General features: G+C 36.6%; 1 protein-coding gene across 4 annotated transcripts in view; it reads right to left on the reverse strand.

Moving 5' to 3' along the window:
- Arhgef9 (Cdc42 guanine nucleotide exchange factor 9) overlaps window positions 1-16,341 on the reverse strand; it is a 209,908-nt gene that overhangs the window by 64,190 nt on the left and 129,377 nt on the right. For all 4 annotated transcript variants that reach the window (XM_033760160.1, XM_010632213.3, XM_019208685.2 and 1 more), the window contains exon 4: window positions 15,697-15,876. In XM_033760160.1, coding sequence (XP_033616051.1) covers window positions 15,697-15,876 — 180 coding nt within the window. The remainder of the gene's footprint in view (window positions 1-15,696; window positions 15,877-16,341) is intronic.

A 16,341-nucleotide genomic window follows, 5' to 3' on the forward strand; every position in this document is an offset into this window, starting at 1 on the left:
AAAAAAAAAAAAAAAAAAAAAAACAACGAGCAAAGCAGGAAGCATTACAATCCCAGATTTCAAGTATACCTCAAAGCTACTGTAATTAAAACAGTACAGCACTGACACAATCCAAGATACAGTACTGACTTGAAGACCAATATAATAGAATAAAAGACACAGAAACAAACTTATGTGCTTTCAGCATCTGATCTTTGACAAGGGGCTAAAAATAAATAGTAGAAAAAAGATATCCTCTTTAATAAACGGTGTTGGGAAAACTGATTATCCACATGCAAAAGAATAATCTACACCAGTATCTCTCACTTTGTAGTAAAATCAAACCAAAAACAATCAAAGACCTAAATATTAAAACAGAAACACTTACTCTGCATGAAGAAATACTTGAAAACTCTAAAGACATGCATAGGCAAAGACTTTCTGAACAGAAACCCAATTTTACTAGATATAATACCAAAAAATGACAATTGGAATTACGTTAAATTACTCTTAGTTAATTTTTCATTGTTGAGACAAAATACCTGACACCTAAAGTTAAAGGGGGAAAAGTTTAGCTTATAGTCCACAATTGGCTGGCTCCAAGGCAGAGTGGCAGAGGGACCACAGTTCACGGTGGCAGAATACAGTAAAAGGAACAGGAGACCTTAACAGCTTCTTCTGGCCACTTTTATCTCATTCAGACTACTGGGATTAGGGTGGTGCCAAACCAATCACTCTCATGTAGTGGTTTAGTAATCACATGCGCTTAAATCCTAGCATCACATATTCCAGATTTAGACACCTCTGAAACAGACTGCATGGGGCTTTGGCGGAAAATCTAGACACAAGTTGTCCCTGGTCCCCAAAGACTCACGCACATTCCTTTGTTTAAAAAAAGGGCAATTATGCATCTCTAAGAGTTGCCAAAGTCCTAACAGTTTCAACGTTGTCAAAAAGTTCAAGTGCAAAATCTCCTCTGAGATTTAAAGCAAACTTAGCTATGAGTCCCTGTACAAATGAAAAGCAAGTTAAGCACTTTCAACATTCAACAACATGTGTTATTACTTTTCTCTCATTTGGAAACAAAATACCCAACACCCAAAGCAGAAGGGAAAGGGATTTACTTGGCTTACATTTCATACAGGTTTCACTCCATAATCAGCTGGCTCCAGGGCAGGGTGCCAGAGGGACAATAGTTCATGGCAGAAGCAGCAAAAAGCAACAAGAGGATTTAACAGGGACTTTTGGCCCCTTTTATCTTACTACCTGGATTAGGGCAGTGCCAAACCAATTAGTCGTGTGTCTTGGTTTAGTAATCACATGCCCCTAATCCTAGCATCACATATACTCTAGATTGACCTACCTATGACCATATGAGGCTTTGGGGGGACATCTAGACCAAAACTATAACAGTCCACTGCTGCCCCCCACCAGAGACTCATGCATATTCCTCTATGAAAAAGGCAACTAGTGCATCTCTAAATGTCACCAAAGTCTTAAGAGTTTCAGCATTGCTGAAAATTTCAAGTCCAAAGTCTCCTCTGAGATTGAAGGCAAACTTTTAGGGACAAACCCCTGTAAATGTGAAAAGAAAGGTAAATGCTTCCAACACATAATGGTACAAGATAGACATTATCATTCCAAAAGATAAAAAGGAATTGGACAAAGGGATGTCCAAAATCCAGCAGGGTAAACATTAAATCCCACAGTTCCACTTTCAGCATCCCCAGCAATTTGTGGCAAGTTGGACCCTCCAAAGGGCTTGGGTGGCTCTGCCCCTACAGCACTTCTGGTGATTGTGGCTCCCATGGCTTCTGTTTGGGATGGCTCTTCTCCCTCCTTGCAGTTTTCCTCAGACAATCAATGTCTCTGGCTTCTACAAACTTTTGGGTTCTACACTGCACCTTTGGCTTCACACTCACAGCTTCACACACTGCCCTCAGGGGCACACTGACTGGCCTCCCAGGCCTTCTTCTGAAATCTGGGTGGAACCCTTTCTGACCCCACAACTCTTGCATTCGGTATGCACCTAAAACCAGCACCACATGGATGATGCCATGGTCTGCTGCCAGCTAGAGCAGCAGCCGGGCTTCCTTCTCTCCTGGTTATAGGGGTCCAGTGCCTACAAATCAAATTCCAGGAAACAACTTTTGTAGGTGGCTCCCATCTAGAATGTGGTGCTCTAGGGCTCTCCTCTCAAAGTCAAGTCTTTCACTTTTGCAATTTTGAGGCTACAAAGTTGTGTCTTGCTGCTTCTTGTAATGCTCTCATGTCATCTTTTCTATTCTCCTGTTCCTTCTCAGCAATCAAGATGTCCTCTGCTCTAGCTTTGCAGGCTGCAACTTTACTGGAACTTTCTTTATGACTAAACTAAAAATATTTCAAATCATTCTGCTGGGCTCTGCTCTTGATTCTCATCATAGATCTAGCTAAAAGCCCCCAACAGTAGCATGCCACTGCCTCAACATTACACTGCCTTGAAATTTCTTCTGCCAGATTAATTAGTCTACAACACTTAATCTCAGTCTCAGGTATAGTCTCTGGACATAAGCAAAATGCAGACAAACTTTATGCCAAGGCATTATACATATCACCTGGATTCCATTGTCACTGCAGTTCTTTCCAGCAGAAGCCTCTTGAACCTGGTCTTTACTGGCTTTCTTAGCTCTGACCAGAAATTCTCATACAGAACAGCCTAAGGTGTTCCAGCTCTACTTCTTCAGCCAACATCTCTGAATCTTTGGTAACTCTTCCCTTTTCCACAAGCCAGTTCCAAAGCCTCTTGTGCCACATGGCCAGGTAATGTCATAGCGATGACCTCACTTCTCTGGTACCAAATTGTGTTAGTTACTTTTATCTCTTTGCTGAGACAAAATATCCCACACCCAAACTAAAAAGAGGGAAAGTTTAGCTTATAATTCATAGAGGTTTCAGTCCATAATTGGCTGGCTACAAGGAGGGTGACAGAGGGGCAACAGTTAATGGTGGCAGATGACAGTAAAAGCAACAAGAGACCTCAACAATTTCTTCCTGTCCCTTTCATCTCAGTCACACTACTGGGATTAGAGTGGTGCCAAAACAATAACTTACATATATTGGTTAGTAATCACATGTCCTTAACCCCAGCATCACACATTCCAGATTCAGTCACCTCTGAAAAAGACTGCATATGGCTGGCTTTGTGGGGACATCTAGACACAAGCCACAAGAATACCACACATACTTATATACATACACACAAACACACACACACACACACACACACACACACACACAATTTCTGCACAGCAAAAGAAACATCCAACAGATTGAAGAGTTGACCTACAGAATGGGAGGTAATATCTAGTATGTATAGAGAAGGCAAACAATTTCATCTCCCAAAGTTAAAAAGCCAATCAAAAAGTGTCACTTAAAATAAAGACAACTCTCAAAGAAAGTACAAATGCCTAATAAGTACATGAAAAAATGTTCATCATCTTTGCCTTTAGGGAAATAAAAATCAAAACAACACTGAGATTCCATCTTCTTCCGGTAAGTATGGCTGTCATCAAGAAGTCAATAAACAATAAATGCTGCAGGATATGGCAGAAAAAGGAACCATTCTATATTGTTGGTGGGAAAGTAAAAACTATAATGAAAACCAGTGTGAAGATTCCTCAAAAACTCAAAAACAAACAGAAGTTCAAATTGACCTAGCTATATATCTTTTCAGAATAACTTTCTGAAAGAGTTAGTCATTATATTACAGTGATATATACAAAACACATATTTGTAATAGCTCAGATTATAATGGCTACATTATAGAAATAGCCTATATGCCCATCATTAGATTATATATATAAATTATTAGATTACATATTACATTATAGTATATATACATTCACACATACATAATGGAGTCCAGTATTACTAAGTCATAAAGGATAAATATGAGCCATCTGCAAAACAAACGGATGGATCTGGGGACCATAACACTAAGTAAAATGAATCAAACAAAAAAAATTAAATATTTCATGTTTTCTATAGCTTCTTTTATATGGTAAGCCTAAAATGATATTAAAAATAAAGGAGAGATGATAGGCAATGGGGGAGGCAGATGTTTTGGAGATGGGGAAGATGGTATCAGTAAGGCATAGAGGTAAGGCTGAGAGAAAAAGAGAGATTCAAAATTATCAAGATTCAATCTGTATGTATACCAATTTCCTTAAATGAATGTAATTACTATGCTTACATGTACTATCCAAAAATAAAAACAATTTTTAAAAGGACATATCAGAGCAGAGATAAAACAGAGAATAGAAAAAGTTCTAGAAAAACAACAAAGCTAATTTGCATTTTTGAAAAAATTCAGAAGCTTTTAGCTAAACTATAAATAGTTGATACAAATAAATAAAATTTGAAATAAACTTGGAAATATTACAGCACATTCCTCAGAAACAAATAGGATCTGAATGAACTACTAAAAACAAGAATATGCCAACAAATTGACTATTCTTAAGGAAATGGATCTATTTTTAGCAATATGTAACCTACCAAGATTGAATGAAGAAAAAATTGAAAGTCTAAAGGGAGGAATTGTGAAAAAATATACTGAAGCATCAGTTAAAAATCTAAAGTACATACCAAACTTCTAACATAATTTTCCACAGAAATAAACACAAAGTTTATAAAATTTGTATGAAATCACAGCACCCCAAATGGCAAAAGCAATCTGAAGAAGGAAAAATGAACTTAGAGAAACTATACTGCTTGAATTCAAAGTATAGGGCTGGGGATTTAGCTCAGTGGTGCAGCCAAGTGCCTCGCAAGCACAAGGACTCAAGTTCAGTGCCTAGTAACAAAAAAAGTATATTATAAAGCTATGAAAATCAGAACAGAAAAATATTGTTATAAAAACAGAATCTAACAGAATAGAGAGAAAAGAAATAAACCAAAGGAAATAGTCTATTAACTTTTGATAATAGAACCAAGACATTGTATGGACATAGTCTCTTCAATAAATGCTTGAGAACTAGATATCCACATGTAAAAGAATGAAATTAAACTCAGCAAACACAAAACTCATTTCTAAATGAATAAGAGAACTAATTGTAAAGTTGTACGTCATAAAACTCTTAGAGAAAATATAGGGTAAAACTTCTTAATATTGCTAATTTAACTTTTTGACATGACACCAAAAGAACAAGAAACAATATAAATAAACCTAGAGAATACTAAGTTAAACAATCCAGGCACAGAAAGAAAATGTTTCACGATCTCATTTAGATATGGAATTTAAAGAAAAAAATATAATCATAGAGAGTTGGATGATGATTGATTACCAGGAGAGAGAGGGTGGGAGGAAAGGAGAAAATGTAGGTCAAAAGGTAGCTATGTAGGATTAAATAGCAATATAATGTATACCATAGAAACTACTGTTAATAATACTGTATTGCATACTAGAGTACATTTCAGATAATCTTACCACATGAAAAGGTAAGTGTGTGAGGTGATGGATATGTTAATTTGCTTGACTGTAATAATCATATATACATATATATATATATATATCAAAAAATGGTATTGAGATCTATGCTGTAAAGTATTTTTGAAAATACTTTTTTAATAAAGTGATAAATACATAAGGAACACTAGAAAACAATCCTGGGAAAATTTTTAGACAATGTATAAAAAGAGATAGATGTTCACCTACAGATCAATGCAACCTCAGTCAAAACACTGGCAGTTTTTTCTTGTTTTCTGGTAGAACTTGGCAAGCTGATTTTTAAATTTATATAGAAATATAAATCACATAAAATGGTCATGACTTTTTGAAAAGAATGATGTTGAAAGATATGGACTATTTGATTTCAAGACTTGGTATGAAACTACATTAATCAAGACAGTATAGTGTTAGTATAAGAATAGCTATATAGATCGCTTGAAGAATAGTGTCTGTAAAAATAGGTCCATAGAGGTCAATTGATTGTTGGCAAAAGAATGCAGGTAATTCAATGTGGGGGGGGGGGCTGGAGTGGCAGCGCTTTTTCACCAAATAATGCTGGAAAATTTGGATATTCTTATGGAAACAAATCAATTTTGACCCTGATTTTGTACATATAAAATTAATAGAAAAGGGATCAAAGGCCTGAAGGCATAAAATAAAATTATAGAACTTCTCTAAGAAAACACAGGAAGATACTACTGTGATATTGTGTTAGCTAAAGATTTCTAAATAATTCAAAATCATTAACTATTAAAAAGTGATTAAATTGGATTTCAACAAAATTAATACCTTATATGTTTCTATGAAAATGTTAAGAAAATGCAAGGCTCAACTGAAAATTGGAATAAAATTTTTACAAATAGCCCATCTGACAAGACTTGTAAAAAGAATATACAAAGAATGCTAAAAAGTAGCAATATGAAAACAAGCAACTTATTTAAAAATTGGCAAAAGACATGAGCAGATATTTCACTGAAGATTTTAAACTGTTTATCATCATTACTTTTTAGGAAATGCAAATTAAAAAACAACATACTGGCAAAAAAGACTAAGATAAAAATACTGATATTATTGAATGTTTATAACTATATGGAGCAATTTAAACTCTTATTATAATAGTAGTGAGAATGCAAAGTGTTATATCAACTTTGGAAAATAGTCTTTCATTATCATAGTAATAGATTAAAAATAGAATCATATGGTCATTTCAATAGGTCAGAAGTTTTCTTTGTCCTCCAGGGGACATTTGACAATGCCTGGAGATAAATTTGGTTGTCACAATCAGGGCATGATACTACTGGCATCCAAGAGGTAGAGATCAGAAACACTGTTAAATACCTTATAGTGTACAGAACAACCTCCCCACTTAGAGTCACTTTCTATAGTCTACTTTTCCCATAAAAGTATATGATATTTGTATGTTGCTATAAGGTACATACATCTAGTCTGCTGTTTCTTGCTACATAATACCATACAGTAAATGCTCCTATGTGGTTCTTATCCATCTCCCTGGTGATAAAGCCCTAAGTTGCTTCTAACTGTACTCTACTACACATTAAGACTATCATACAGTTAACAGACTTGTATATGCTTACTCTGGACCTCTGTGAGAATTTCTGTGGGATATAATTTTAAGAATAGAATCACATGATCATACACATGCTTAATGAATAATACTCAGGTGTTTTCCAGAATGTCTAAATCAGTTAACACACAGTACAATGCCTAAAAATGTTATATCAGACCTAAGAATGCTATCCTTAGAAAGGTCAGTTTGAAATATTTGCCCTTGATTGGCATCTTGGATCTTGAACCTCAAGAGGGTTCCCCATTCCCAGATCTGACTAGTTTTTTCTGCCTAGTTCATCTGTAGAAACAATGTGGTCTATGTTAAACACTTTCTTTTCTTCAATATAGTCTGGAGTTTTAGTATACGCTAGGCAAAGAATGTCTATAAAATGAGCACCTCCCTAAACACTTTGAAAACAGGGCCTCTAATGAGTTTCCTTGTCAGAAAAGATTTTATATGTAGTCACAACTCATTACCATGGAAATTAAGTGCATTTTATATGACTCCAACTGGAGAACTTTTGGAACCATATGACTGGTTTCTTTTGGACTCTGCCACATACGTCTATTCATTTGGTTAATTTTTTTGAGTCTTGTCTTAGTTACTTTCCTTGTTGCTGAGACAAAATACCAAACATCCACAAGTTAAAGAAGGAAAGGTTTATTTCAGATCACAGTTTATAGAAGTTCCAGCCCATAATCTGTTGGCTCCAAGGCAAAGTGGCATGGAAGTGGGGCATCACAGAGGAGAAATAGTTCATAACAGGGCAGGCAGGAATTAGAAAGCTGTGAAACAGCAGCAGCAGTAGAAGCAGCAGCCTGACTTCTATCTTTCTCTTTATATTCCATCCAGTCTATAATCCTATTGATTGTTGCCACCCATACCCCAGGTGGGGCTTCTATTATCCACACCTTTAATCACAGTATCACATCCTTAATCCACATTCACATACCTTTAATGCAGCTACCTTTGAAACTCCCACCTATGACTACATGAGGCTTTGGGCAGCTACAAGACACAAGTCTTTTCACTGTAATATATCATAGTCATGAGTAAACTGTGTATCATGAGTAAACTGAAAGTCCTAGCAACTTACTGAAAATAGGAGTGGTCTTAGGGGGGAAACCCACTTTCCGATCCCCCTTCTGTCTCTCTCAGAAGCTTTGTTTCCCTCAATAAATTTTTCCTACTCTTAACTTCCGTTGTTCCTAGAATTCATTCTTTGATTCTAGAGAACATGAACTCGTGTTTCGGATATCTAGCAGATTTAGGAGTTACATCTCTTCCCCCTATATCATTCTAGAAGTCTTCCACCAAGATTAATGGACAGAGGTAAGAGTTTTCTTTCATAGGTTGTAACTTTGGTCTTTTTACTTCAAAGATTGTAGCTTTTGTTTCATAGGCTCTAGACATTTGTTTCATAGATTCTGGTTTTTGTTTCATAAATTCTGGCCTTTGTTTCAGCTTTTGTTTCAAAAGTGTCTTAATTTTAAGTTGTGTGTTTTAAATGTTTGCAAATTTCTTGTTTTTCTTATACATTGTTTTATTAAAATTATATTTTATTCTTGTTTTGTATGTATTTGGACTTAGTTGCTTCAAAATGCTGTAAAATGAGTGTCTTATGAAATTAACTCAGATAAAGACAGTTCAGGTTTTTATCTGTCTCCTATAGAATGGTTAAAAAAAATGGTGGTTAATCTGCCAGCTAGTAATTGCCTTTAGCACAGCTGCCACACTCAAAGCAGAGGACAGATTTCTCCAGTTGCCCTCTGGTGAATCCTCACTCCCACTGAGGCAAATGGTGAGTGGAATGTTGACCAGATAGGCAAATGGGTTCTTTTTGGAGACAGATCTCTGATTGTGTGGAACTAGTGGAAACTGAGGTGACAACTGAGGGGTCATGGCCAGGGCTACTCTCTGGTAGATACCCAAAGGGCCCAAAGAAGAAACTAGCTCCCTACTGCCCATCCAGGTAATCAGCAGAAAATCTCCACATCTTGTCCTACCTGGACTCCTCTGTGAGGTGAAAGGGGAACTCTGCCAGAGATCAGCAGGTATCCTCTGTCTCAGAGTGATCTGAAACGAGGCCATCAGAGCCCTTTCTTAAGTCTCCCTTAAGAGTTGAGCTACAAGTTTGGACTGCTCTTTACTACTAGTAAGACTGAACGGTAGACAAATATTAAAAAACAAATCTCTCAATGATTAAAAACTACCAAACCTTCTCCCCCACTCCTAGGCATGGACTTCATCATTTATGTGTGTAGGGGAGATCTGTTATGGACTTTGGATTGTTGACTGTGGACTTACAAAATGCTATATAGTGATTTTTGGATGTTTAACAAGCTTGAGATTTATTTGGACTTTCTCTCTGCTAGTGAGTTAAAAACTCCCCTTAAACTTTTCTCCAAGTTGTTGGGAGTTCATTTGAGAATATCTACTACTCAGACTTACTCAGACCAGTGGGCTAGATTAGAAAGATGTAATGTTGCTCTTAAAACAAACAAACAAACAAACATTGATTTCTTTTCTTTTTTTTTTTTTGGTACTGAAGTTTGAACTCAGGTCCTCACACTTGAAACATTGATTTCTAATGAAAGACAAGCAGTATTATAAGCTGCTACTACATGTAGAGATAGATAAATATTATCTTAATTTTGGAAGCTCAAAAGACAGGGAGCCAGGGGAATAACTGGTTTCTACTGGAATACAAGCAGTTCCTATACAAGACCCCTACTGGCCTGCCAATCAGATAGGTGATTAAAATAGAAGACATTTCAGGCATGTATTCTTAAGGTCTAAGAAACACAGAATTAAGCCCTTCAGTTATTTTAAATTTGTCAACTATTTATCAGAAAGAGATGATGACATTTCTAGATACTGATTTGATAAAAGGAAATACTGCAGTTTTTCCCAAGTCAGTCTTGCAATATGTAGAGAGTACAATGTTATATGCCCCATCAAAGCTTTCTAGCGAAGTCACCTGTTCTGCTGAATTTTCTAACAGACAGCAGTTATAGTGTTTCTAGGTCTAAGGCACAACTTTGCGGCCTTGAGGTAAAACACTTAGGAATTATTATATCTAAGGGAACCCAAAGACTGAGGGAAGAAAGAATTAAACCAATTCTTTCCTCTCCACAGCCCAAGACCCTAAAATCACTAAGGAGATTGATAGAAGTTAAAGGATTTTGTTGCCTTTAGATAGCAGAATATAGTGAGATTATGTGACCGATCCATCGTCCTATGGTTTTTCCATATTTTAACCTGGGAACCTGGTTCCCAGACCACATTTTCTGGAAGCTCAAATAAACACTTTTAATTGCCTACCTACAGGACATCATTTCAGTTCATATGTTGATAAAAGGTAAGAATTGGGAATGTTTCTACAAGATCAGGGAGCTGCTCAGCAGCTTATGGGGTATTTAAGTCATAAATTAGATATTATAGATTCAAAATAATTTATTTAAAAAGTAAAGCCCTAAACAATATAGTTAAAACACTTTTATTCTCTTTCAAGAGGCAAAAAGTAGCTATTCAGGTTCTTTGATTATTGGTTTAATTTTATGCTTGGCAATGCAACTGGAGTTGGTCATAGCCTTTGTCTCTAGAGATATATTTTGCTAAGGATTGCAGATCAAATCTGGAAAAACTCCTGATCTTAATTGCCCTTCTATACCTGAGATGGTTAAGATTTAGTTCTTGTGCCATGCTTAAAGGCACTATTTTGCCCCTTTTCCACTGCCCTGCCTCTGAGCAATAACACAGTTCTCAACAGTGTTTGGTTCAAGGTACTTCCTTCCTCTGTGGCTGCTGGATTTCAAGACATAGCTTCCAGAATGGTGAATTTCCCCTCTCCAGAATCCTTCCAGAGCAAAGCTGACCTTCATTTATTTCTGATCCACGTAAAAACCTCATCTAGGATTAATCCCAAAACTCTTGAAGACTAATAAATATAAGTTTTAGTCCAGATTTATCTGTCTTTTAGCTATCAGGTGAAATTAGAGAATGAAAAGAACAGCTAACAGGACTCTGGCCACTTCCTTGTACATCTAGTCTGCCACCACTGGCACTGAATGAGATAAAGTCTAAGAGATACCTTAGATTGGGCACAGAACAAGAGGGATAGTTGGAGATGCCTTCTTTTCCTTTGTTTCTTTTCAAAATAAAAGATAGTCATAGGTAGACATCTGCAGCACAGCAGGGTACAGCCTTGGCAGGCCTTCTGCCCTCACTGTGTAGAATTCATACTTAGTTCCAAGGAGTGTCACCTAGTCTCTTCTACATAAAAACCTGGCCTGAGTGGATCCCCACTAGAGATAGTTAAAACTACTTGCAACAGTCTGTCCCTTTAGAGAGAACAGTCATAAGTGGCTATCAGCAACCATGAGAAGCCTGTGTAGCTGGGTATTCCAGCCAGATAAACTGCTAGCTTAGGGCCCATCTTAAAACTGTTTTTGATTTCACAGGTGTAGAATACTTTTATTCCTTTTGATTCTTATTACAAGAGATCTCTGTTAATTGTTCTACAATGTTCTGACTAGTCTTATTTATAGTTATAAACTTAATTATAAAAGATTTTAAAATACATCTGAGTGCATTCTGGTTTATAGACAAGTTGTCTTATGTGTGTGTTTGTATGTCTGTTCAATTTGTTACAACATGTAGAGCTGTTGTGAGGTTGTTTTTTGTTTCTTTTGGCGTTTTGGATTTTCAAAGATGTTTGCCTGTAACTCAGGTTAGCTTATAGTTGTCACTAAACACATGCTTCTCCCAGGTTGCCAGATTATCTAAATAATGTCAACTGCCTTTACAAATATAGTACATATTGTTGCCTATCTATAATAACTCAATAATCTTTCACTGGTCAAAATAATGTGTTAATTGTTATGACCCAGCTCTCATATGTCATCTAAAAATGTTAAAATAATTAAATAAAGACTCTTGGGCTTAGGAAAACTACTGGAGAGGACTCCCCTTTGTAAATGAAGGAGTAGCTGCCTATAAAAAAATTTATTCCAACCTTTGTTCACAAAGGGGACCCCAATAATTTCCGTAGCCTTGTGGGAAATACATTGCTAAGCATATTATTGTAATATGCATATATTGGTCATGGTCAAACAGCTAAATCTTCTATGGGAAAACAATAATGTTTTATTTAAAATGCTCTTGATACAAGACAAAATTAAAGTACAAAAGGTTTCATGTAACTTCTACTCATTGTTATTTTATGGTGTATATATTCATGCCTTCTATGTGTAAAGTCTTCTAGGATATTTATGGTGATGATCTTTTTGACACAGGTTTCTGCCTTTCTCTTGTGCTCCTGCTACTTGTTAAGAGGTACATGTCAAGCCAGTGTGAGATAACTAGTCAAATAATAGTTTTATGTTATGTGATATATGTTATACGTGTCACCATGCTTAGGGATGCTCAGTTGCCAAACTGTTGAAATGATGTCACACACTAAAATTAGAGGTTAGACATTATGAACTCCTAAGGAACATTTATAGGCCAATATATGTTCTCCTTAGATGGCATCCTACTAAAGGATAAAAAGTAAGAGTTTTCTTTATGTCATTTAATGTCGTGTGATCAGATGGAGGTGTTTGACTGAAAGATTATTCTACACTAAGATGGACATTGTTACAAAGAAAATCTCATCATGATTATCATGCTAAATACTATGTGTGGCTCTTAATCTTAAGTTTCTATAATATATAACTGTTGTCTGTTAACATTCTGCAGGGATGGGATTAAACAACTATAATGACCATGGTTGATAAGAAATAACAGCTCCCTACCTATGCTTTATATTTGAATGTGCTTAATGTCTAGACAAAATTATAATAGTTAAGCTCACTGCTCCTACTGCACTACTAATGTCACTGATCTTCTCTTCTGGATGTTCAACAACTAAAGTTTGGAGACCAAAACTTGAAAGGTAACTGGGCTACGAGGACAGCCAATATTTTGGCCCTGGCTCCTTGAGGTCTACAAGATCCAGGACACAAGGAACCTTTTCTACAGGATTCTACATCTTTGGTAATTCCTGAGCAGGAGATTGCTAGATACTAGAGGACAAATAGACTGTGCGCCAAAGGAGGGTCATCATGAAGGAAATTCTCCCAAGCTTTCAACAAAGGCAACATGTCCCAGTGATGAATGTAACTGTACTGTATGCCTAGAATGTACCAGTGAACTCAATAAAAAGAAAAAAAAATGAAGGCAACATGATCAATCAAGGCTATGACCCATTCTGACAGCTGACAATGGCAGAGGAGCTTAGAGGTTCTATGCATGGTTCCAAAATAATTCCTGAAGATATTTAACTGACCTTGATAGATAGCAGGAGGTTCACATTGAATGACACAGGTCTCACTTTCACATGTCTTAAACACCCAATAGAAAAGAATAACCAAAAGAGGTATAAAATAATGCCATAGTAATAAAGTTAGATATAAAAAGGGGCTCCAGACACTAATCCCTTTTGACAGTTTTCAGCTCTACCAGTACTTGTCCATGGTTATAGATCATTAGGAAAAAACATGGTAAAATCTATAAGAGCTTAGCTAGACTTTTATATTTCTTAGCAACATTTATTCTTCAAATTGTCTTTTATGTTAGAGCTAAAACTAGAAAGACTTATGACAAAGTATGAGACTCATAGATAACCACTATCAGTGAAAGAATCTAAGACCAGCATGTTCAATAACTATTTCAAAGTGTGACTTTCTCCCCAACCTGCCCTTTCATTCTAGTGTGCTCATGCTTAGATTATGCATACTCTAATTTTTAAAAAGTTTTATTTATTCTTGCCTAGAGGCTGCCAAACTCCAAGCGGTTATACAAATGGAATAAAAGTCAAATGTGCTAAACTTATTTTACTGGGATCCACCAGATCAACCTTGTAAACATCTCATAACTGCTACACTGTGCAAAATGACTTCTATGTTGGATTCTGAAGTCCCCTGGACCTTCTCCTTATCATCTTTGTTCTCTATATTCATAGCAATCCTGCTATAATCCTTATAATTTGGCCCATGCATTCTTAACTACTTCTTTGGCTTTGTCTCCTCCAGAGTTAAAAGCTATGAAGCTACCGAGATGACAATGCCAGGCACCTACCAAAGGCCTTTAGATAGACCCTCTGTAGAATAACTCTGTAGATCACAACTATGACCCTCTTCAGCTGGAAGTAGCCAGAGGTATCTTCACCTTTTGCCCCCTCAAAGAAGTTAGGGATTCTTCTTCAAAGGGAAGAATATTGCAAATAGGTAAGTTAATTAGATATCTTGTAGGCAGGACCACTCTCGAGAAGCCAACAGAAAGGAACCAGCATGGAGGATAATCAAGACACACTCCCTGAAGATGAGAGTTGTAAAAGGAGAGAAACTACTATATCCTTGTGCTTTCCCTAGGGATGAACAGGGGTAACTGATATTCTAAATAGGTATCAATCAACTGGGTGGGGGCTAAGGTCTTAACCCAGCCTTTCCAGGAAATATCCCTGACCCCCACCCTTACTGAAAATCCTTGTATTCACTTGCTATGTGACTTGCTCCCCCATTTGATTGCCATTTAATCAATATTACCTGGGTAACTATACTTGTAATGTTATTGGTTGGTCATGGTTTTGCCCCACCTCATGCCCACCTTGTAATTTTCCATTGGGTCTTATAGTTTTGTCCCATTTTGTAACTGCCTCACCACATGGCTTTGTTGTATAAAATATCTTTGAAAATTAGGGTGAGTAGGCAACCCACTTTATGGTCTCCCTTTTGTCTCTCTTAGACAAAGCTTTCTTTCCTTCAATCAATGTTTCCTACTCTTAAAAAAAAAGAGTGGTCTTAGGGACTTCTTCAACACACATTCTAATAAGCAAATCAAGAAAATCTCCAAAAAGACTTACTTGTAACTGCACAATTTGAGTATCACTTAAATATTTATCATGTGCTTATATTACATCTTTGGAAATAATTTATAAAAGTGGGGAGGAGGGTTGTTAAAAGAAACTAAGGTGGCTTGTGAATGAGACTCAAAATATGGTATAGAACCACAGAGATCATTCATTGAAACCTCCTCATATTCTAGATAAGAAAACTGGAAGCCAAAGAGGGTAACAGACTCATCTAAAGATATCCAGACAGTAATTACAGACACAGGTCTCAAATTCTTACTGTTCTGTCCTAGTATTCCTTTCTCTAAGTCCATGGTCCCTTTTTTTAAACATTAGTCATTTGACCTACCCTAGTGCTGTCCCCTCAAAGCTTTTCAGGGGCCTACTTTCTTGTTAACCATGGTTCATATTTTTCAAATTTCCCTGTGTAGTATATATATCTTAGTTCCTCCCAAAATACTGGGTCTCATGAAAATGGAACTCAACAGAAAAAGAAAAGAAAAGCTAAAGAAAAATCATACTGGTAACTATCCAAAAAGATAGGGAGAGGGGAGTAAAATGGTAAAGAGAGAAAAAATCCTAAGCCTAACCACAGAACCTTCCTAAGTACTAATAACTTATTAAAGACCAAGTGTCAAAATCAGGGCCAGAGAGGAACTCATTACCCACTGCAGAACAAATATCGTAATATAACCAAATACATCACAGGTTCCTTCTGTTTCTCACTAATATCTCTCAAAAACCTCCCCAAAGTGGTAAGATGCTTACATGTTCTAGAAAGCAGGGTCCTATTTCACTGAGGTGGGGGTCATCATTGTTGTACTGTTTCTCCAGGTCTCTCACGAAGCCCATCTGAAACCTGTAGATGTCTTCAATGTTCCCAAAGATTACTTTCAGTTGCTCATCACTGAACATGTCCCGTCTCTTCCGGCACTGTTTCAGATATCCCTGCAGACAAAGGAAAAGTCTAGGATGAGGATGGTTCCCACTCCCAAGGAGGTTTACTGCTACATAACTGTTTGGAAGCCTCATTTCAATTCCAAGAATTAAGCAGGAAATAATCATTTTCATTTGTTGTGTGAGAAAATTGAGATTTAAAGAAGTAACTGCACTAGTAAATGGTTTAAAAAGGCTGGAGCTCCGGAAAAGCTCTTCAGAGTATAAAGACTCCACAGAGCTGGAGATAGTGGCAGATACCTATGTTTCCAGCACTCTGGGAGGCGGATATGGGAGGATCACAAGTTGAAGCTCAGCATGGACAACTTAACAGTACTTTGTCTCAAAATAAAAAAATGGCTGGGGTGTAACTCAGTGAAAAGGCCTTGGGTTTCATCCTCAGTAACACCCACACTACACACACACACAAACACCATTCCACAGTCTAGGACTTATATATATATATATATATATATA

The sequence above is a fragment of the Fukomys damarensis genome, unplaced genomic scaffold, assembly GCF_012274545.1.
Source record: "Fukomys damarensis isolate Sample0158 unplaced genomic scaffold, DMR_v1.0_HiC HiC_scaffold_39, whole genome shotgun sequence".
Taxonomy (NCBI): Eukaryota; Metazoa; Chordata; class Mammalia; order Rodentia; family Bathyergidae; genus Fukomys; species Fukomys damarensis.